The sequence below is a fragment of the Austrofundulus limnaeus genome, unplaced genomic scaffold, assembly GCF_001266775.1.
Source record: "Austrofundulus limnaeus strain Quisiro unplaced genomic scaffold, Austrofundulus_limnaeus-1.0 Scaffold37, whole genome shotgun sequence".
Lineage (NCBI taxonomy): Eukaryota > Metazoa > Chordata > Actinopteri > Cyprinodontiformes > Rivulidae > Austrofundulus > Austrofundulus limnaeus.
This window is the reverse complement of record NW_013952439.1, coordinates 1,950,820-1,975,141: the sequence shown is the minus strand read 5'-3', so window position 1 is coordinate 1,975,141 and position 24,322 is coordinate 1,950,820. Positions and strand designations below refer to the sequence as shown.

General features: G+C 38.0%; 1 protein-coding gene across 9 annotated transcripts in view; it reads left to right on the top strand.

Annotated features, from left to right (window-relative positions):
* msi2b (musashi RNA-binding protein 2b) overlaps nucleotides 1–22,844 on the top strand; it is a 301,595-nt gene extending 278,751 nt beyond the window's left edge. For 4 of the 9 annotated variants that reach the window (XM_014006806.1, XM_014006804.1, XM_014006800.1 and 1 more), the window contains 4 exons: nucleotides 10,750–10,929; nucleotides 15,387–15,541; nucleotides 20,139–20,209; nucleotides 21,739–22,844. In XM_014006806.1, coding sequence (XP_013862260.1) covers nucleotides 10,750–10,929; nucleotides 15,387–15,541; nucleotides 20,139–20,180 — 377 coding nt within the window. In that variant the 3' untranslated portion in view covers nucleotides 20,181–20,209; nucleotides 21,739–22,844. Of the gene's footprint in view, nucleotides 1–10,749; nucleotides 10,930–15,386; nucleotides 15,542–20,138; nucleotides 20,210–21,735 lie in introns of all 9 variants that reach the window. The other 5 variants (XM_014006809.1, XM_014006808.1, XM_014006807.1 and 2 more) reach the window with 3 other exon arrangements.
* The last annotated feature ends 1,478 nt before the right edge of the window (nucleotides 22,845–24,322 follow it).

The window sequence follows — 24,322 nt, the reverse complement described above, 5'->3', positions numbered from 1 at the left end:
ATCAGGCTGTTTGATTTCACATTTTCAAAACAAACAATTTGCCCAACAATTGCAACGAAACATTACTTAGAAGCAGGAGTGTTGATTTGGGGTTAGCAGCAGCCAGGAACCCAGAGACGTGAAGGCAGCCATTATGTACAGTTTAATTCTGACAGCTGCAAATGGAAAGAAGACAAGTAAATGATTATGAACAAGAGGCTAAGAGGTGGGGCATCAAAGTGGAAAACAGTGGCATCATGAGCCAGCTTTAGAGTGCTTAAACAGTCAAGAGAGAAAGTAAAAACAAAATTACTCAGAGAAATGGCCACGATATGTCAAAATGTGTCAGAATTTTTCTGAAAAACCAAAACATTTAATAAATCACTGCAGTAAAGGGTCGACTGTAAGCAGGGTTGGAATAATTCAGCTGTATTGTGTGGATTGTTTGCAGTAATTGTTATCAAGAGAAAATAATGTCCTCTTTGCATCCTAACAAAGAAGTTCTCGTCTTCTTGGACTTTTGACCACAAAAGGTTTTAAATGTTTATTTCGTGTTTGAGATCAGGCTAATAACAGACTGAATGGATTCACAGGTTAAACGCTCTCAACTCTACACAGACTCAAACCAAACAGAGGACACGGATTGTTTGGGCTTGACCTTCCTCGGTGCGTATTGTCTGGGGATGCTGCTGCATCACCGACCCATCTTACGGTTTAATTTGGAGCAGTCAGCCCAGTGTCAGCTCAGGAATAGCAATTCTGCTGGCTTCATTTTTTGCTAAAATCTCTAATTTTTCTGGAGACAATGTGTTTTCTGCTGGTAAAATAAAAGGCATTTTGTAACTGTTGATTCTTTGTGCTTTGACTCCACCTACAGTTCCCCTAAAGCACCACAGGTTGTGTTTACTTTTGTCTGGGGGGTGGGGAGCACTGATTGTGTGCCGACGTCTAATTAGCAAATCACAGTTGAGTGAAAGAAACCCATAAGGATTACATAATATATGCAACAAAAAAAGTCAAACAAAGCTTTCCGCGTAGCTCTAAATCTGAGGAAATTGTTTGCAATGTGGAAGACATTTTTCATCACTTTCATTCTTCTCCCAGCTTTCAGCAAACAAAACTGACATGACTTCTGTCGTAGTGACAGGCCTCTGCTGGAAGTATACCCTGAACACTGTAGTGGTTCTTTCAGCTGCTCCCTTTTGCTGAGGTTACAATATCCCATAAAAGATTTGGCATTTTTTGTACACTGGATGCTATTTCTGATATAACCTGATTATGATACCACTGAGCTACCATGGTCCAAGCACTATAGTAGTGTTCAAAACTAGAAAACTCACTAAAGATGTAGATTTTGCAGCATTTTTGTGAAGAATCCAAGATTTTTTTCTGCTTGGACAGGCTTTGAAAGATGTTATCTCTCTAGATACTTTTCATTGTGGCAAAAGTAGCACCTGAGTTTTAGTTTAAAGTGCCATTTTTGCTGCCCTGATCTCCACCAGGTGGCATGTTGCACAAAAAGGACCAGTCCTGATGCATTTTTAGAAAGGTTTCCAGGTTTCCGAGGCTGTAGCTTCAGGCGAGAAATAGATCAGAGTGATCTGGCTACAGCACAGAGTTTACCATAGCCTGGAGGTAGAGAGAAGCTAGCCCATGCTTGGCTTTATAAGCTGCAGTTGCCATTTTAAATCTGGTTTGGAGCTTTGTTAGAGTCCCGTTGGAGGACAGAAAGGGTAGTCACATAATACCTTGAATGAATTTTTGCAGAGAGGAGGAAACGACTAATGTGGAGACTCTTCGTAGCACATACTGTGTTGGATTTTTGATAAGTGTAGTCGAACTTCTGCTGCTGATAAGGATAGACCCGTAGAAATCACCCAACATTGCTTTCATTTATTTTGTCAAGAACTTTAATGCATAAAGATGTCGAATCTTGTTGACGTGATTTTGAGATGTTCTTTTTTGCGTGGAAAGTTTCATACTTCCACTGTCCCTCCCACCGCAGCATTCGTCACAGGTAAATAGTCACAACACAACAACGGCATGCTAGTCAAAGACGGATGTTTATTTTCAGTTGATGATGGAGAAGCAAGAGCTGGTATTTTGGCTGTTAACCAAGGAGAAGCACTATTTTGTAAATTTGTCTAAAAAGAGACCGCCTGTGTCTCCACGCTGTCTCCTCTGTGCACAAAAAATGTTTAATCTCCTTTTTTTCACTAGTTTYATAAGTTTTGCTGGAACAGTTGTAAAGATGACTGTATTTTATAACAGCCTCGACCATCTGCTCCTAAGCTCTTAAGAAAACATTACTTTGCCCAAAACCTTTGAGAAACTAGTTCTAACTGGAGGCAATGCTCAAGTCAGGGTCTCAGCAGGAGGTGCAAGAAGAAGAATATGCCATTTTTATCCCACAATATCAGYGAGAAACAACTTCTCACTTCACCTATGAACCAGGCTTTAGTCCTTATGGTCAAATAATTAATAAGCCTGTACAGAAAATGGATGATGGGTGGATAATGTGAATTATAGTTGTTTTCATCTTTTTTACATCCTTATTTAAAAGTTTCTGTGTGCACTGTCGATAAAGACTGATTCAGATGGTTCTGATTGTCTTAAAACTAACCACAGACGTAGACCTAACAGGAATAGTGCAGAAGGCTGTTTCTAAATAAATATTTTACTTAACAACTATTCATGTGGATGTTAGATTTTGTGCATTCAGATTAACAATAAAAGGATATATCTGAATCATCACATTTATAGAGTACAATTCCTCATTAACAAAGCATTGARTTCAACCATGAAAATACATTAATATATACTGTATTTTGTATCTCAATAAAATCCTGAAAAATAAAGATATAAATTTAAAGTCTTATTGTCAAAATCAATTTCAAAATAAACCTCCGTGAACTTGATTACAGGTTCAAATTTCTGTTRGATTTACCTTTACCTGTAGAGAAGAAAAAGCACTTCCTGCTGCAACTAAAGCTCTAATTTGCTGCTTGTGACTCGGTGCTGTCTGTGRTGCACTATTTAAAAAAAACATTTTAATAGAATGAAAGATGGTCTTTACACCATTAAAAACCATTTCTGTCTTCAGATGGTTAAAGTACTTGTTTGTTCTCTTTGCTTTTACACATCTCACGTTATTTTCTACATATTCTTTCTCCACTGATTAAAAAGGAAATTTATGTTAAAGATGTTTTCAAGTTAAAATAATACAACTTATCCTGTGTGTGGCTGTGTGAGCAGGACTTAATCAGCTCTGCTCTTAGTGAGCTGTGGTGAATCTGCCCAGCTCTGCAGGCCAGGAGCAGTTGAAATTTGGTGCAAAACTGCGTGAGCAGACAGGCCGAGCCAGTCCTGCCTGCTTGGGTTTTTTGTCTTAGGCCTTGGGAGATATTTGACACATCAGGGAGGGCAAAGTGTCCCTTTGCAACTCCACCACAAAGTGGAGGCTCTCACAGCTGTGGAGAGCAGATGTTCTGAGGTTACAGGCACAGGCCTTCAGGGACATCACCGCTCTACCCTCCAGGGGCCACAGACAAAACGCACTCTCCAAAGAAGCCTCAGCAGAGGCTTGGTGTAGTTTYTCTTCAGTCCTGGAAATCCTAACATAAAAAAAGCATGTGTTGGATCTTATAATACAGATTTGATTTTTTTGTTGTTGTTGTTTTTCTGTGTACTTACAAAAAATATAGTCCACCCTTTTTCTATTGTAGAACTTTTACCAGGTTCTGAAGTTGTTACAGCAAATTCCTCCATATTATTATTTATTAAACAAAAAAATGCCAAAATGGGAAAACTGTGTGAAAAAAGTACACCACATGATTCATCAGCTTCAGAAGCGATAACTTAAAGCCATTTTTTGTCTGACTTTATCAGTTGCTCACATAGATATGAAGGTATTTGTCTCACTTTACTTGACAAAGTTGCTTTAGTTCAATAAGATATTTGGTTATTGGTTTTTGAATTTGGACTGTGCCTTTACAACACCTCGACTTCTCGTTTTTAGTCTTTTTCTGCTGTAGCTTTGCTGCTGTGTTTGGGATCGTCATCCTGTTGCATCTTGACCCAGTTTGGTCTAAATTCTAGCTGCCAGACAGACTCAGCCTCATTTTTCACTAGAATACTTTGRTATTAAGGCGGGTCCATGTTTAATTACAAGGTGCCCAAGTCATCACCTCTCCTCCACCATGTCTGACATTTGATGTGATGCATTTGTGCTGATGTGCTGTTTGGTTTTATGAGTAAACATCTTCACTTTGGTCCAGAAGTCTTCTGTTTTATTCAAAAGCAGATTTACAAACCCAAGTGGCCATGTTCTTTTTTTAAAGATGCGGTTTTCTCCTCTCTGCTAATATTCCTTCTTAAATAATGTGGAAGCAAGTGTGGACTTAAATATAACCTGTATTATATATAATATTTAGTTTTTGTTTATTAAATAAATACAATGAAGAAATCTGTTGTGTGCTTTTGTGCACTTGAGGTTAGATTTAAATAGTTAGACAACCTGGTAAAGACCAGATAATTATTATTATGTCCTGATATGTTAAACCACAAACTGAAACAGGGTGGATTTTTCTCCTTCCCATGTCTGCATAATTACAATAATGTTGACATTTTCAAAAAATTTGGCATTTATTATAATACAATATCAATATGAGTATGACGGTCTGACATAATACCGTCCTTAATTTCAATCCTATTGTTGCTGCTATGCAAATGATCCGTACATGCACGCATATCACGCTCAGATTTCTCTAGACTTCTTTAGCCTAACCAGACATGTCTGAAAAAAATGGCCAAAAGGCCAACGCTGTCAGCTCCGAACCTGCTCAGGATAAGATAATCTGTGCCGACTGTCGATAACTGAGTGCCCTTTCTCAGTTCCAACTGGACCAGATCCCTCACAGGTCCAAATCCGCATTAAAATCGTTCGGTGTGGTCAGGTCCTGCTTCCCTGCAGGAAACACATTTGAGTTGATGTAGCACGTTGTTTCACATTGTTTTATCGGGATTTCCCACCAGTGCCTGAAAGTAAAATCTAAATCAGTTGATCTCCTTTAGTTCGAAGCGCAAGAAAAGAGGAAAAACAGGCATAAAATGTAAAGTAAAGAAAACAGAGGCTCCAGAGCGGGYGAGTAAATCCAAGAAGAAATCATCTGTTAAAATTCATTAGCCAAGCCTCTCTGAACACAAAATGAAAAGACATTAAATATGTATTATTTATGAAATGTCTGTGCTCTCTGAAAAAGGGTGTCTAGTGCTGTTAATTACTCAGCCATTCATTCAGAAAAGATTATTTCAAATGAAAAGTGAAAGCAAGGCCAGACGGCAAAAGAGCTGTTAGTTTCTTTCACGCTATTTTTAAATGACATTGGTGAAAATGGAAGAGCTAATTATGGTAGCTCTGAAATTCAAAGCTAATTTGAGGAGCCGCGTGTCAGGTTTATTGACATCTTCTGTAGAGCGATGTAGCTTGATGGCCACCGAGGAATCTGCCGCCGCGAGGGAGAGGGGGAAGCGAGTGCACGAACAAGTCCATGTTTGCAAACATGAAAGTAACTTTAGCTGATAGATTTTTGTTCTCCCTGGGCCACAGATTTTGTTGRCTGTGTAAATACCAGATATGTTTATGTATATTCAAGGATTCAAAGTCAGTTTTTGTGTTGAAGATCAGTATTCAGAGTAAAATCTTGTCAGCATAGCGACTTTTCCAGTCAGATTCCGAATTTAAAAGAGGTTCTTTGGAAAGTGTTTTTAAGTTTTGACGAAAGGAAAACTTTAATTAACATTTGCATCATTGACCATGCCTTTAAAATGCATATTTATTACTTTGTTTTCATATCTCYGGAAGAATTTGTTGCCTCCTTAAGCCCCGAAATGATTTGTATCATCTTAAATGTGATCCATTTTATTTTCTGGATAGCGTAAAACAGAGAAGTAGTACTTTTAAAGTTTGCAGTTCCTCCTTAAAGGCAGTCACCTGGCAAAGTGGGAACAAGAACAGGACATTCATCCACTTCCACAGAGCCACCCAGATGATGTCAGTAACAGATGACTGCTAGACACTCCCCTCTCCATCGCCTCGCAGCCAGCTTTGGTCACAGAGGGCAGGAGGGAGACGGGGTGGGTGCAGGGGAGATAATTATCAGTATAAATGAAGCCCTGCGAACGATTCGCACTGCTGGGTCCCCTGATCTAGTCTCCAAGGCAACCTCAACACGCTCATTTGTTTTGTAGATGAGTAATTACATCCAATTAGTGACCAGTGAGGAAAAAAAAAACGCGTCCAAGAAAGGCCCATTGTTCCGGATAGATTGTGTGAATATTAATAGTGGGATGGTCTGAGGCGCAGTGATATGATCGGTGATACTAATGCAGCTGTGGGCACACTCTGCCCAGTCTCATGCTGCATAACTGATCAGATACCCACTGATGAAAATATATGGCTTTGAAAATGTGTGTGCCTACATGTTTGTGTCTGAGTTTTTCTTGTTTTTTTTTCTAACTCTGTGGCGAATCAAGCCAGTTTCTTACCTGAGCCTCCCACACGTGCAGACAATGGAACAGCACGCAAGCTGCCAGTTTCTCACTTTTTATTATTTGCTCAAATGTCATATAAAGTCAGGAAACATTTCCTGATGTGACATCTGTGAGAAAAWTTTTTTTTCGTTGTACAGTGTAGTGGTGCTGTGCATTTCTGTAGCGTATGCCGCCACCCACCAACACCGGCCCGATATGTGTTAGCTGTCAGAGTATTAGAAATGTGTAGGCTTGGTCTGCATTGTGCTTTGTAGCTGGTCATTGCTCTGAAGAATGGTTTGCAGGGACGGGGTTTCAGCAGAAGCATTTTAGAGGTGCTGATTTCCAATCCAGGTTTTTGTTTTGTGTGGTTGGTTTTTAATGTCAGAAGTTGTGTTGAGCTCTTCCCTGTCCACATGTATCCATTAATATGTAAATAAGTATTTACATTATTATAAATATGCATGTGTGATTTGTTGTATTCTGATTGTTTTATTGATTCCTTTTCAGTCAGTTTGCATTCCTTTTATTTCCCTTTGTATTTTTTTTCCTCATTAAGTTTTCTTTTTCATATCTAACAGAGAATTTATTGATCATGTTTCAATAATCTTTTTGAAAAGGGCAAATTCCTCCTTATTTATATTCAGTTTTGCTTCTGGGTGGTGTTTTGTTAATCAATATTTGCAGCTTTAGGGGAAAAATTGGCTTTAAAATAACACCTTTTGCCCATTTTAGCTACATCAGATCAAAACAGTTTTTCTTCTGCAGCAAATAATATTTCTGTTATACTAATAACCTCAATTCCTACAAATAAGACACATTATCTTCTCACATTAGCCCTCCTATGCTGACAACATAATGACTTTGTTACATGTTTTGTGTGTAATTAAATGTATGGATACCATTTTTAATAAAATTTTGAGCAAAACATCTAAAAAGTTATCAAAATGGTGAAATGTTGCTGGCTGCCTTATGATGTAATCCTTATTATTTTGACAGAAATTATATTTTCCTTTAGCGTTTTTAGCTCTTTTTACTTATCATCTGCCAAACTCACAATTTCCACAATGATAATCATGAGTGGTACGACATGTTTTCTGAAAAGATGCAACAATAACTGGAGGAAGAGAGAAACGTTTTTAAATCAGGGGTGTTTTGAGCTTTGCTCTTCTTTCCCATTTATGTTCTTCTTATCTCAAAGGTTTTACAGCAGAGTAAGCAAAAATACATGAATAAATAATGTGTTGAATTGCAGTTTGGTAATTAGAGTAAAAGTACTGCCTGTTTAGTTATAATAGTCATAATCAAATTCACATTTGCCACAGTGGGACAAATAAAATTTAAAGCTTTATAAGCTGTAAAATAAAACATTCTATCAAAATTGGCTGGTAAAAAGTTTACTAGCAGACCAACACAGTTCTCCTGAGAAGTTGCTGTCATGAAACAACAAATAGTTGTGGAGCTGAGAACAGGCAAGTTTGATTTATTATGGTTTATTCCCATCCTGTAATCTAGCAAACCAACACCTGGGCTATGTTACTTTGTTAATGCCAAAAGGAATAAAACCTGAGGCAAAACATTATATAATATAATACAGATTATATTTACAACAATTTAAAAATCACCAAGATTAAGTGCTTTTATTTTGACATTTAAAGGGCAAATCTCATGTTGAGAGCAAGTGCAAACAAATCAAACCATACAGTAAAATAATGTAAAAAAAACATAATAAAGTCATAAAATTTGACCAAGATTTAAGGTGAAAGAAAAATTTTTGGTTATCATTACCTAATGTGTACTGTAATAATATAGTACAGTAATAATTATATACAATAAATAAGAATTTATGTCCTGATGCTTACATTTTAGCCCTGCTGCAACAACTACAGTACATGACAAGACTTTGCAGAATAATTTGAATATCAACATAGATGATGTCATGTTTTGTTTTGTTTTTAATTTTATTTCGTCTTTCAAGTAACTAAGAACCAGTAGATGTTGCATAGCTGCTGGATGGTCCCAAATTTTATTCAGTTTTCTTCACTGTGACTTAGTTTGCCAACAAAGTGAATGCCAAACTGCAGAAATTGTCCTAAAAGGAAATATTAGCAGGGCAGTATAAGGTCTGAAAGCCAATCAGAGAGGCATTAAAGTCAATAATATGTTCCTGCAGCCATGTTTCAGTGGAACTATCTTTCATAGTCTTTGTTGTGTCTCCAGAATCATCAACTTTAGGAGTCAGTGGGCTACAGATTTGTTTGACAATGAAGGAAAGAAGTGACTTCCTCTTTACTCATCATTTGCTTCATCTCCTTATTGGCTGGAATTTAGAGTCTTACGGCCTTTTTGCACTTCAAGGCCCAGCTGAGGTTTAAAACCGGGTTCAGCATGTTTGCATTAGCCTTTATGGACCAGTTCTAGCCCGATTTCTAGAATCCTGAGACCTATGGTTCTATTTGGGCCGGGCCGGCTACTGTTGCCCATAGTTTGGTTCAATGGCAGGGGGTCRTGTCACACTTCAGATTAATTTTACATGAGTCGTTTGCAGCAACAATAGTCTTGTCTCACAGGAGATAAACTATACAACAACTGGAGCAAGCTACCAAAAACAACAATCTAACATTAGCTACCATTAGCTTACCGTTCTCTATCAACTTGCCTTCTCATTTTCAGCATCATACTGCTTGATGGTCCTGTGTAACCTTAGGTACTTACAATGCAAATATGACATTTATCGATTTATTGGACACATCAAAGCTCTTAGAGCAGAGTAAGCAAAAATATATGAGGAATAAATAAGTTGTAGTTGTCTTTTTATATGGGTGATATAAATGGAACGACGTCCTTATGAATTCCTGATAACACGGTTTGCGCCATTGTCACATGTTTCTTCCCCATTGTAATTATTCCATTGATCCAGATTTACTCATTAGCAAGGCCAATCAATTTCCAGTGACATTTGTCTAAGTGAAGTAAATGGAATGATTGCTTCTTGAGCTTTGTTCAATGTGTCAGGCATTATGTGACGTACGTGGGAAGCCTGCCCTATTTGGAGCCTATAATTTGATGAGTGGGCAGACAGCCCACAAGTGGTGAGATCAGAGTGCTAAAAAGCATCGGCGGGGAGAAACATGGCTGGTGCTTACATTCCATTTGGCAGAAGTGGACTGTCTCACTCTGAATGGGTATAGGTGAAGTGGTTTTGAATGGCTATTCGCTCCAGGACACCAAATTAAAAAATAACTTGAAAAAAAAAGCGTGCACACAAACAAACAGCAGGGGAAACCCAGCATGGAAAAGCTGGTATCACCAGTCTCAGTCCCACAGAGTAGATTAACTCCATTATCAAAGAGGTGTGAGGAAGGAGCAGTTTTTTTAATTGCACTCTTTATATGAGCAGCTTGTCTCAGATTAAGCGAACAAGCAATAAATGTCAGAACAACTTATTGTGGAAAGGCATTTTCTAAACTGTTGATAATCCACCATCTGTGTCAAAGAAAGAAGCATTCAAAGAGGCCAATTTGAGCCACGCTCAGAGTACTTAGAGCCCTTCAGAATACTTATCAATAAACAGAAATGTCTCTGGATCTCGTTCACGTGAATACCTTATCAGTTTTTATTGGTCTGAAAGGAGGCTGAAGATTATTGATTAGAGCAATGTGTTTTCCTTCTTTCAGGTACGTCACCATGAATTACCATTTGAATCAGAAATATATTGACTTGTTTTTTTTTCTTTCAATGATCCTTCAGTTTTATTTCTCTCCTTTATCAATGCTTTAAAACAGGCCAATTAAGTGAAAGCCAAAAATATCAAATTTGTGTGTGTTATGTGTTTTTAATGTTATTGGTCAAGCTGAATCAAGTCAAGGGAAAACAGGTTTTTTACTAAAATTACATCATTATTCTGCAGAGGGTTTTTGTACCCTTTTATTGTGGAGCTAATATACCCAACACAGATGAATGTCTCAAACAATGTCCATCTGCTGGGTGAGTGAAGAAGGGTGGGTGGGGAGGGAGGGTGGTGGGGGGTCTGGCCACATGACAGGAGTCGCTGGGGAGGGAGGGCAGGGAGGGCCAATCAGAGCAAGCTAAACCCAAAGGATGTAGCTTTAAAAAAGGTGGAGAAACACCATTGAGTTTATGTTCGACAATCTGGACGCTGACTGTGACGATGCAAAAAGTTCATTTCCACAATGATGGAGTCCCCTCCCCCTCCCCACCCTGTACTGTATCTCCCAGGCCTCCCCGATTATGGGTTTTACTCTGCGCCCAGTGACCAGAGGGGGGGGCCCTGCTCCTTTGCTGACTATGGCTCCCTGGGGCCCCAAGCGGCTCAGATGCTGCACAGTGAGCATGCCACCTCCGCCTGCAACTCCCCCCTCCAGCACCTACACAGCCCGGATCAATTTAAGAACCCAGGTTTGTATCTGAGCATTTATCTCATCCTACATTTTTTGTATTTTTCCGTTTGATTCATAACATTATTTCATGCAATAGATCAAATAACTTTATACATATACATATATATATATAGACAAACATCTTTTTTCTTTAGAAAAGAAAAAAATTCCCTTGAAAAAATGCTTAGATAAAAAAAATCTTGCTGATAAAATAGCATTGCATGTTGTTCTTCCTATTTTTAAAACTGAAATATTGTTTCTTTTTTTGGAGTTATTTTTCTACCCCCTGCTTGCACATAAGGAGCCAACACATACAGAATGTAATCCTTCATTTGCATGTGAACACAATAATTACTGATGATGTCAGAGAGTACGACAGCCTCTCTAACTCGGCTCAGGTTTATATGAAACTTTGAACAGCAAAGAAGAGCGTAAGAGTGACAGTGATTGTTCAGGTTATTAATCTTTGAAATGCTCGGAAAATAATAGACCGAATTTTTACTCAACACTGCCTTAACTGTACCATTCACTTTATCTTTTGTGCTTTCTGTAATTTCTTCTTTTTAATGTAATCGTGGTTTTGATAAGCTGTTGTTTGACTAAGTAAATTATTTAAGATTAAATGAAACTCAAAGCATGCCAGCTGTCTCCTAGGCCCTCTTCACACTGGATGTTGACCCTGCTCTGCTCTCTACAACCAACACGAGCAGAACACAGCTGGATCACAGCAAATTTGAAAAACTTTTCTTCAGTGAGGACTGCTGCACTTTATATGTTTTACAATTTTTTTTACTCTTCTGGGATGCTTTCCTAATCCCTCCCCATTCTTTACACACCGACCCTTATAACTTTTGTGGATCATGTCGAGGTTCAGCCACACGCTAAAAGATCTTACTACGTTAGCGTGATTCTACCACCACAGGCATCACATATGATTGTTTCACTGACTTGTAGCCTTGACATGATGTCAGATTTCTCCACAACCAAGCCACATCAGTGTACGATATACCCAAACCCTAACTCCAGTAAGCTGCCACCAAATGATAAATCGCCACAACCTCGCTGCAGTAGTTTTTTGCTTGTTCAAAATCATTCTGGACATTGGCATGTGTAATTCAGATCCCAGTGTTTTTTTTTTCCACACTTTAAGTCTTCACAAAAGCCCCTTCTCCACCATGGGCTTGGCTTTTATGGATTCAGCCATGACAAAATATGTCTCCATTTCCAGTTCCTGCACATTTTTTTTTTGATCCCAGGCGGGTCAAAAGGAGGATTGCGCACAAAGAGTTTTGACGTCAGCAGACTGCTGCTCGTGGACTGATTGAGCCATCAAGCGCATGCAGGTTGAGCTTGCCATCTGACATAAGCAGGTATACTGAGAGATTTAGGACAAACTGGCCACCCACGGTTACACGTGCACTTATAAACAGTGCCTCAACTAATTTCGAACCACCGGACGATAAGACCATAACAATTGAAGCCACCCGCTGATGACACGCCCACAGCCATGCCTTCAGAGTGGAAACACTGCCATGAAGACGCATCTACACCAGAGCAGAACCAAACAGACATGAAGCGGTTAGAGTCAGACTTGACATTGGAGAAGGTGCTTTAAGACCCTGCAAAGACCATTGGTGCTCTGTCCTTTTTGTTTTTTTTACATCATATCAGGGGCTTTATCTGGTGTGAAGAAGGTCTCGTAGTGTCACTGTGCCTCTTTTTCTTGGTATTGGTTGCAAATAATTAATTATGGGCCAGTTCTYACCCTCATGGTTCAATTGATGGCACCCAGCATTGTTGGCATTGTTTATATTTAGCGAAAATGTCTAGAAAAACACAGAAATGAGCCTTAAACTGAGATAATGACTTAAATGTTTTGAAGAGTTTGTTGCAAGCATTCAGCTTAAGCACTAATGAGGGAGCAGCACTGTTTACCACAGTCTTTTCTTCTGTTAGATCTGTTAAGTAGTGTTGTATTCAATGGATGACAGAGGAAAAAAACATTTTCCTCAGATCCCTGCAAATACAAAATAGCGTATTTGTCTCTCTAATTTATATGCTGCCATATGATGAGAGGGTCTTGTGTTGAAGTGTCCTCAGTTAGAAGTTGCTCTGTTGGACACAGATGATGCACACTTTGTTCCTGAAATACTCTTGAGGTATTGCTTGCTTGATAAAGCACAGGCTCGTCTCGCCTGAGAGGACACGTTCAAATCCTGAGTGAGTCAGCAGAGCTTGATTGCATTGTAACATGATTTACGTGCGTGTTGTTTGTGCAATGGACTTTATATCTGCAGCCAACCTTGACTCTAATTACATCAAAATCAGAGACAATGATACAATTTATTTGAGCGTTTCAAGTAGATAAAAGCAAATGAAAGTGATTTTCCAGAAGTATGATATCTTTTTGTGTACATTACGAGAGCTGATTTGGGCTTTAACAGATAAATATGCTGCACAGGTTGTTCTAGAGCTGTGTTGTCTTGTATTGCTTGTGCATAGGACTAGCAATGGCCCTTTGATTTATGCACACATCCATAGACAGGTCACCTGTGCAAGCTGTAGCAGGTACTGCCCATCGTTGTGCATCAGCTCTGCAAAAATTTAGCAATAAAAGGGTTGAATTATACTTAATTTTTTTCACACTCATTGTGTTTGAGACACTGTCATTTTTAGTTGTTTCATTAAAAATGATTAACCTTACGTTGAAGATTAGCCAAAAGTTAGTGCCCAAAACAATATTTGCATTGGTCACTTTTAGGCCTTTCGGCCGGGTGTCTGCATCAAAAGTACCAAAAACAAGTCGTAGTGAGGAAACGTCTGATTTATCCCAACCGACATTGTTATTGTAACATTTATCAACAAATATCACAATCATTTTTGAATTTGTGATATAGAATAAGAAACTCACATTTCACTTTGTGTTTTTTTCTTTCCTATTTCTGGAGAACAAAGTTAAAGCCAGAACCAGTGCAGCTCCTACTTTTACGCTTAAAAAATCTGTTTCACTTGGAGAACTGTGGGGGGGCAATAAAAATCACTAGTTACAGATAATAAGAATTGCCATTTCAACAGAAAAAATCCTTAATTATATAATAAGCCATCCCTCTGGGGGCTGCGCAGGCGAGATAAGAGCAGTAGCTGCTTGCTGTTTAAAGTTCCTCCAGTCAAACAGCTCTGTCACTCCTCGAGATGTGCATTTAGTCAGATGGCTTCATTTTCCTCGAGTGCTATAAATGGATATCTAAAGCATGTTTTTGAGGTGGCTTTAACTGGAGTTAACCTGTCTAATGTAGCGCTGATAGATGGAGGAGTGACATATTAAACAACTCCAGCTTACYGTGTTTTTATTTATTTATTTATTTTCTACTCAAACTCAGTCACACTGTGTTGTTTTTAATGTGTTACACAAAGACCTCCTCTCAGGCATCGCAGGGTTCACTAGCCCATATATACACAAGATGGAGCGTTTTCCGTGCTCGGAAGATTTTTCTTTTTAACGCAGCGTTGTTTTTTTTTCTTCTCTCAGTCTGCGTGTGAATAAGGGTGAGACGGAGGGTTATGTGAAGCTGACAGCAAAGGAGATTGCTGTTAAGAGATCACCACGTTTTTCTTCCTGCCTGCCTGTTTTTTTTTTTCTCCCCCCTTGTATTGCCAGTGTTATTGGCCTTTAGTGGSCATATGGATTTTCAAAAGGCATTTTATTAGTCTGAGTTGCTCTTACTCACAGGGCAAAGGTGGTAAGTCATGTACAGTATTTCTCTTTTATCTCCCACCAAGTTCAGGCCTACAAACAAACCCGGTTCAGGCTTTTATGTTGCCAGTTTATGCCTCCTTCTCTTGCCTGGCAAAGTGTGTTTGCTTTTTACTGGAAGTTGCTTTAGCAAACTGTAAAAACAGACAACATTCAGCTTGTGCTCGCTGGTATTTTTCTAATAAAGTTGTATTTTGACAGTACAAAATGTTTGGGTTCAAAATGCCCCAGAGAAATTCTAAATCTTTACTAACAAAATTGTAACTCTTCTCATTCAGGAGCAAATATTGTTGTAGAAGTACTCCCTCACATTATGCATGACAACTCTGCTACTAGTTTACTGGCATGGTGGAAGTACGTTAAACGATGTGCCTGTTTTGTTTTTGTGCATGAATACACAAAGTGAATGTTACTCTGTGCATAAGACACGCAGCATGTAGACCCTATTTGGAATATCATACTGGATTCACCCTTAGTTGAAAATTGCATTAACCCCGAAATCTTGCATCATTTGAACTAAACTACAATTAAAATTGGTTCTGTATTCCCAGCTGCAGTATTTGTACATTGTTTTATCAGCTGTGATCAAGTTAAATGTATGAATCCAGTCATGTGTTCTTTTGAATGAGACGTGACCGTTGGAGTTGTAGTGAGCAAGAGCGGTCCAGACCACCGATAAGTGTTCCCTAAGCTGCCTCGCTCTTTGCTGTGTTTGTGTTCAGGCACCAACCCTTCCAGGCCCGGAGGTTTCCCCGGCGCTAACAGTCCAGGGCCTGTGRCTGACCTGTATGGACCTAGCAACCAGGATTCAGCTGTAGGCAATTACATCAGCGCTGCTAGTCCTCAGCCCGGCTCCGGGTTCGGCCCCAGCATCACAGTGAGTCCTTCAGTTCAGACGCTGTGTCCTGTTTGACTGCATCGTCAGCCTCCTCCATGTCAGAGTACAGCTACTAAGATTTGGCTCAAAGAAAAGGCATGCCGTCTGTGATTTAGACATTATTCATAAAATAAATGACACTGCTACTGATATAAACAGCCACAAGCAGGTTCTCAGTAGATTTCCTAGTCCTCAAAKTTCAACATCTTCAATGAGACTTAGAAATGTTTCGAAAGAAGYTTAGATGAGCTATAACACTGATCTGCAAATACTAATGAGTACAAACATACAAAGACAACAAACTAAGGATGTCCTGATGCCAGTTTTTTCACAAGTACTTCAGTTTTAATAATTCTAATTAATTCTGAGTACTTACTGAGTTAGAACTTAAATATTACACAGTGACTTTAAAAACACATTTCTTCACATTTTATTAAGAACAAGGTGACCCTTCTTCCTTATAGGTCTACAACCCCTCTGGACTGGATCAAATCAAATATACAGCATGATATATTTTTCTGAAACATCTTAAAAATAAATACAAATAACAAATAAGATTTTCTTTCAACTTGTATAAATTTCTTAAACCTGGAACCGACAAACTTTCCACTTGAAATGTAAACTGTAACACATTCAATGGATTATCAAAACTGGTACTGGGATTGGTCCAGAGTATGGGGGCATTTTGTACTTGTACTTGTAAAAATGCTGGTGTCAGGACACCACTATTACAAACTGAAATTATTTTTTTGGAAAAAATTTAAAAAATGGATAATAAAAAAAAACAAAAGATTGGATCATTTAAATAACAGAAAAATACACAGTGAGACATTGTTGAACTGCTCGGGATGCACTGGTTGCAGTTTTCTGGCCGATCACTGATCTTTCAAATGTCGATTCCAATTTTTTTAAAATAGCTGACACTACAATGTCGCAATACACCTTTGATGTTCCACTCTTATTTTATTCAAAAACATTGAAAGATACAAACTTGTTTTAACTGGACATGAGGTAGTGCTCACAGCAGAGCAGAACGAAACAGTGGCTGATTTTCAGACCTTTGCTGCATAAATAAGATCAGCTTCTCATGTACAGATCAACCCATCCCCCAAAAATTAARGAAATTTATGCCAATTTATCAGCTCACCCCTAATTTAGACATTTTCTTGACAGAGAAAGCTTTGACTTAACACAATTCTACACATCACAGTTGCAGAACTCAGTATTTAAACGGCTCGGGTGCTAAACTGATCTGCTTATTGTGCATTTGACACAAAATAAAATATTCTAGACGTGAAGCTGCTGGGTGGCTGAAATGTTCCTGTCAGGCAAAAATAGGAAAAACATCTAAATTTCCAACAGTAGGAGTAATTGGCTACCGACGTCCCTAAACGCTCACACAGAGACCATTACCGGGTGCACAAAAGTACTAATAGGATCTTTCTGACACTTGGTTTGCACAAAGCAGATTTCCTGCAGCTGCATGGGCTTCTTCCAARCATCATCAGGAGGATAGTTTGAGTGCTGATAAATCTGTGATGTGCTCAGCTGTCCATATGCATGTCTGCAACCAACTCTAATCAGGTGCTGATAAAAAAAGGCTGATTCATCACTTTAATTTGGGTTTAGTTTTAAAATCATTTTTAAAATCTGTTTATTCATATTATACGTTGTCTCTGTTGTATTTAGCTCAAATAAACAGGGTTTAATTTAGTTGCATTTTAACCTGTGTTACTTTAAAAATTCTAAAGTTCCCCTCCTTACTTTGAAATGTAAATACTGTCCAAGCTCTTAAAATTATTTGTCCAAAGTGAATATTTATTCCTCTTAGCTTCCGCACCAATCTTCTTATTTCAGACTCAGTGGCAGCACCACAGAACAAATTTTGTTTAACTTCAGAAACTCATCTGTTCAGGAGCTTGGGATCACTCCATCATTAGAGCGGCACTTTCAGTCCCAGCGCCCTTTTTCCACATGAAGTCACCACCTTCTTTTTTCTTGCTGATCAATTAGCTGTCAAACTTGGGTCTCAGATTTATCTTCTTAAAACCTTTAGAAGCATCTGAACCGACAGCAACAAGTTTATTCAGTTTGTTAATGACCCAATAAAACTGGATGTAGTTGTTTAGCTTCTCCTAAGGAAGTTAGGAGGACCTTCCTGCCCCTTAACTCAGCACCATCATTAATCGTTTTGTTCATTCGGAGGCAGAAGTTAGTTATTTGGCTTCTAAAAGCAACTTTACCAGAAATACAGGCTAACATTCTTGTAGCAACCYAGACTTTACTTTTTAGTTTTTAGTGTTATTATGCAGCTATAGTTACTGGAGATATGTAGAAAGATTATAAAGAATAATATCTAATTCTGACCAGAATGATCAGCTAATGACAGTTCGAATGACAAAGACCATGACTGCCTTCTTGTACAACTTCAAAATTTTCCTGGTGGTTWATTTTATAAASCTTTACACCACATKTAAAGGATAAACACATAACATTTACACTCTGTTTGATTATTTCTACATTTAAACTCAGATAAAGGAGCATCCTCATTGTGTTGGAAAGAAAACAGCCATTTGCAAATCTCTTACTGCATCCTCTCCTCTTTCATCTCCACTATATCCACTCCTTTATATTGCAGATCGAGCGAGCTCATCTACAGCAGTAAGATCTCCTGCTGGGAAGTGAATTTGTGAACACAAACAGTAACAAACATCTTCAGCGTCCATGAGTGAAAACATTTCTGCTCAGAGCCTCGTTATACACGAAGCGCCGCTGCAGAAAGTTGACCAAAGACTGAGCCGACTGCTCCTTTACCTCGAAACTTCACTAAATAATTAGACGAGCATTTCATCTAGAGTTTAACAACTTCCTTTAGGAAAAGCATTAAGTTTTCAGAGTCATGTCTAGGAGCATGTTTGTGCTGCCTTACATGTCTAAACAAAGCGTAGAAGAAGAAAAAACATAAGAGTAACAAGTGCTTTCTGAAGGAAGGTAATTAACGTTTGGCTTAACAGAGATGGAAGCCCATTAGTACAGCAAGCAAGTCCTGCGAGACAAGGTACTCCTTCCAAACACATCATTAACTTAGATTTCCTGCCAAACTAACCTGATTTATTTATTAATTTATTGTGCAGAACATTATGTTTTAGAATCACAAGTTGCATAAGATTTGCGCGTAACAAAAACATGCAGACTTATCTTTACATAAGCTAAGCAATCGATTTGATATTCATGCAAAAAGCAGAGAAAAAAACCCACTTGTTTGTGTTTTTTGTGCTTCCTAAGCAAAGCCTCGGTCATTAATTGTTTTAGCTCCACTGCCAGTGTGGAGTAATCTGTTGGTCTCAGCGTAGAAAGCAAAATATTTGCCACCAAAGACCAGGCTGGCTTGTTTTCAAGGCAAATTTACCAGCAAATATTAGATAGATGGATGCAAGGCCATTTGTTTCTTTCATATTTTATGTGTTGCAACAGTTTATAAGCACAGAATTTGACAGAGTTAGATACACGAGGGGGAGAAAAAAAATCCCTCGAATGAATCAGATCTTCAGGCTTTCTGCCATATAAAATTTAAAGATGGCTCATTTATGTAACAGATCAGTCAGAAATATGCTAAATTATAGGCGTGTAGTTCAAGCCGGGGTTTGTGATTTCATTACAGAGTGTCAGCTTGTGTCTGTGATATTACCACATATTAAATCAACCACTTCAGAATAACAGAGTGAATGGAAAAGAGAGCAGCAAAGCAGAGAGGTGAAGCAGCCGCCGTCTGACTTCCTGCTCTCAGCCGGATGATCTCTCCATTCGCAACATTAAAATAGGAAATGATTCAGAACTAAAATGTTCTTTATAATTCATTTCTTTAACCGAGGATGCCGTCGAGTTGAAATGTGMGTGTAATCTTTATATCTCGTAGCCTCATGGATGAGTTCAGATCCACTGATTTGTCCCTCTTGTCTCACGCTCCGCTGATTGTATTAACCTCTTTAGCCAGTATGAAAACAGCCACTGTGAAGAAGCAGTAATGTTCCTTACTATTTTTTTTAATGCAAGACAATTAGAGTGCAATTAGTTGATTGAGGTGATAAAGACAATCGTCTCGTTCTTGTATGTTTGAATCTTTGGGTTTGTGCAGACCTGCAGCAGGAAATAAACATAAAAAACCTTCTGAACCTCGCTGGTCTCACTGAGGGGTGTTTATGATGCTGTCCTCTGCATGCTTTTAGATGAAATCTCTTGTTTTTGTTAGCATGATTGTGCAGTTTATTATCTATCATTATTTATTTAATTCGAGCTACACTTTTATAACCTGTTAAAGAAGTGGAGTGAAGTTTAAACACACAGATTAAACCCAGTTCGAGTCATTTTTTTTATTGAGCACACCTAAATCTCTTTAATGTCTGTGCCATTAAGATTGTTGGAATTGTTTTTATCTGTTTCTCGGTTAGTATAAGAGTGAACAAGCTTCTCTAACTGAGTTCAAACCTTCACATTCATGCTAGCTGTCCAAAATATAAAGAACAATAAAGTTGATATGATACTCACTTTTCTCTCTTTGAAATGCATACTGACAAACGCACTAACTGTACACTTTTAGGGTCCGTTGATTGCGACAGCTTTTACAAATGGATACCATTGAACAGGTGGCCGGTTGCCATCTCATCAGAGGTATTGCATTTTATTTTCCTGTGCATTTCTCTAATATGTGTTCATGGCATCTTTATTCACCCCTGTCAGACTGTCAGAGCTGGGAGAAGAAGTGTGTGTGACGAAGTGTGTGTTGACGTTTTGCTAAACTGGACAAAAAGCAGAAAAGGTTGGCATTCATGCCCAGGATGGTGATAATTATGGTCAGCTTGTGGGATTAGCTAATCAAAACATTCACACCAAAGCCACACACATGTACTACCAGCTCTTCAGTTTGTTTGGTTTTTCTTTCTATTTAATGTGCTCATCCTGGTGTTTCCTCATGATTTTATTTGGACAAATCACACGTCTCAACCCTAACTGTATGTCTTATGTCAGCAGAACAGGCCTGACATCTGTTCAAATCAAGTGAAAGAGTTGAATGTTGATATTATGTATTTGCTATTGGCTATTTTTGCAGACTTGATTTAAGCTCTTTTTTATTGTAAAAATGGTGCTTTCTAGTCGATCATTTTCATGCAGCATTTGTAGACATTTAAAATAAAGGCTAGAGTTTTATCTGAACCACATGGTACAGGTTTGACTGACTTCAATAGGAAATTGTTAAAGTTTAGATTTGTTAATTTTTTTTTCATATTGGTGGTTTGTGCATCTAACATTTAAAAAATAACTTGTTGAATGTAAATTTAAAAAAATATATTTAACTGTTTTCTACACAATTACATTAATTTCTCACTAGATTAATAAATTCCCTTGTTTTTGGTGCAATATGTTGGGTCAACATTGTCTCTTGGGTTTGACTCAATTGAACTGGTTTGGCTGAACTTGGTCAGAAAAAAAACAGATTAAAAATCCAAGTCCTGTTGTCTCATTTTGATCTGTGTTCATTTAACAAGATGAACACAAGTTACACGAACCGTATGATAACATTAACCATATAACCTCTCTAAATTATTTAATGTTCATTTTAAAAATAAAACCACTAATGAAGCAACGTCCTGCCCCCACCCCATGGTGGTCCCATTCTACTGTTTTTAGGTATTTCACCACCTTTTTCCTAAAGATGATGAATTTTGAGTCCACACTGATACAATGGAAACATARGTTTTTAACATCTCCACTTTGTAAAAAGATTTGAAATGGCACGTTTTGCATGTGGAAGAGGAGTGCAAATGTCCATAAAAAACATGAGGAGTAATGTAGATGGAGCCAAAATTGCTATAATGACTGGTTTATATTTAGGAGAAAAAAAAAAATAAAAATTTGTGGAACGTTTTTTTTTCCCCCGAGTTTTTTTATATATTATTCAACAAGCTGTTTTTTGAGTGTATGGAGCAAAACTAAAATGTTATTTTAATTAAATTTACAACAGCAGTGGGTTTTGCCCTGCAACCAAAATGATTTAAATACATTTTTTATTAGAATGTTTTACAAATGTGCCAATGAGTGCCACAGCTGACTGTGTTTTATGGTCAGGGTTGATATAAATGAGTTGTAAGTTTCTAACCCTGTTGTTATTTGTTCCTTTTCTTCTCTGTATTGCCCAGCAGAGTATATCTGGTGGCCCRGGACAGACAGGACGAAGTTTCTAATTGGCTTTGTGTGCAGGTGACCTTAATCCAACTTCAAGCACTACTGCGTCACCGATGGCTAAACGAGTGAAAGTGGGAACCATACGAAGAAGAAAAGAAAAGCGTTTGTCATCTCAGAAAAAGAAACAACTGCTGTACTATATTTCCAAACCTCCTTATAACTCTGCAGCCTGGTTTGGTTATGTTTTCACGTCAAGTTGCGTCACCGATTTCCTTCCTCTCAGCTTTTTTTGTTCTGATTAAGTTTTAGAAAGGCATTTTTAGTTCAGCCTTGATTTTTATTTTTGTTTTATTTTTCCTTTCATTTTTCTCTTCTAGCAGGGTGTAAATGGATTTTTGTTTGAAGTACACGGTGGGTCACAGCCAAGAAAGTCTGCAAGTCACGTCTTCATCTTCGAATTATAAAACAAACAAAAAAGAAGAAAAAGATCGGGATGTTTCCATTCAGTCTTTCTGCAAAAAAAAATACATTTTAAAAAAGTAGCTGGGAAGACTTGGAAGAAAAAAAAAGAAAATTAAGGAAATTTTTAATGAAGGTATCGAAGTAATAAATTTTAGTAGCTTTTTTTTCTGTGACGTCTCATTGTAAACCATAATTACCTATTTTTGGGCAATACAAAGAGGACTCCAATATTTTTATGGTCCTTTTTTATAAGTGTTGTTTCTGTTGTTTAGAAATATAAATATATATAAATATATATATAAATATATATATATGCTATAACAAATTTCATATAACGACATTGTGAATTGAAACTTGAGAAAAAGAAAATGTAGCTGTACATATTATTCCAGTCACTGCATATAACCAACTCAGTGAGAGAATAGCATATTTTTGTGATGGTGTGTCAAAAGCAACATGTTWTAGTGTGTGAATAGAAGAAACAAACAAAAACAAAAAAAAGCTGTAAACAATATTTGACTTTYATTGTTCTTTTTCTGCTGGAAGACGGTGTAAACACAAACAAACGGGACACACTTGCTCTGTAAATACTGAAGCGAAGTCATTTCATACCAGCAAACCGATGAGCGGGAAGTTGAATCAACACCGTTCTGAGAAACAATGATGATCATTTAAAAAAGGAGAAAGAGAGACTGATTCAGATCTTTTTGCCAAGCGTTAAGAAATTATTTGAAAGAAAGATATTTAAAAGAAAAACATTTAATCCAAAGCACACTAGGTAGAGGTGAAGATGGAGCTTGAAGCAGGCTTTTTGCAGCGCTCTGTGCATCCTGACACACTTTTATACTCCGGAGAGGAACATGTTCAGCTGCTTGTTTCGTTTCATCCCGCTCGTTCCCCACCACCCCCCGGACTCACTTTGGCGGAACGCGATAACCGTCGCTCGAGCCTTTCTATATACTCTTGCTTGTTCTTCGAATCGGTTCTTTTTAAGCAGAATTAGGAAACGTTTTTTGATACCATACCTCAGCCTTGGTGAGTTCTGTCGCGGAGTCGTCAGCAGGTTCTAATTTATTCCGGTGGCAAAAACAAACACTGAAAAAAAAAAAGAAAAATCAAAATAAAAATGGCGATTGAGGCGAGGAATCGTTGCACTGTGAGTTGTAAAAGTACAGGCCATCCTTCTATTTGCACATGTGTATGTTGGCTTTTTAAAAAGAGAAGAAGAAGAAAAAACGGCCCTGTGCTTTGGGGACAACATGAAGGATTTGGGAGTTTTTCTGGACAAACACTTCAATGATTTGAGGTGAGGGGATAGAAGTACCAGACGTGTTGCAGGTGGACTTCTTTGTACATTAGACCCTTTACCCTCGTCTGAGGAGATTCATACAGGGTCAGAAGACGACACTGAATTATTCACAATCTGCCGCCGCACCAGCTTTTACACATTTACCGAGTATGATAATAATAATAATAATCATTTTTAAATTCATCAGTGCCGCCGCAGGTGTGTTTCGTTTCTCTTCCTTTTAACGCACTTCTTGTCTCGTTTTCTTTTTATATTTCTGAAACAACCAGGTAATAAATATGCTGGATTTAAAAAATAAATAAATGGAGGTGTGATCAAGTAATAATTTAAATTATTTAAAAAAAACTTAAAAAAAAAGAAACTCTTGTAATGTTCAAATGTAAAAAAAAGGGAAAAAATAACTAGAAAAAAGAACGACAACTGCTTCTTTGCTGAGTTCAAGTTTAATCAGAGTTTTATTGATACTTTGTGGTTTATATATTAATAATTGTATTATACTACTAAAAATGTACTGTGCATCCATTACGTTTTTCTCTCCCCGCCCCTCAGAAAAGACGCTCTCTTTCGTTGCTCATTCATGTATTTCATTAGTGTGTAAAGAAATCCCAGTTAACTTGTAAACAGAGTGCTGTCTTTGATACCAGTGTAGTGCTTTGTTGTTCCCCCTTCGCTCTACCTCTCCTTTCTCTCATATTAACCCCGCCCCCTCCCTCCCTCCACCCTCCCTCCCCCTCCGCGCTCTTTTTCTATCTCCTGTAATTACAAAGTAGATGTTATATAGGACTCATTTATATAATACTTGTAGTGAATAGTGGATTTAGGACCAGTCA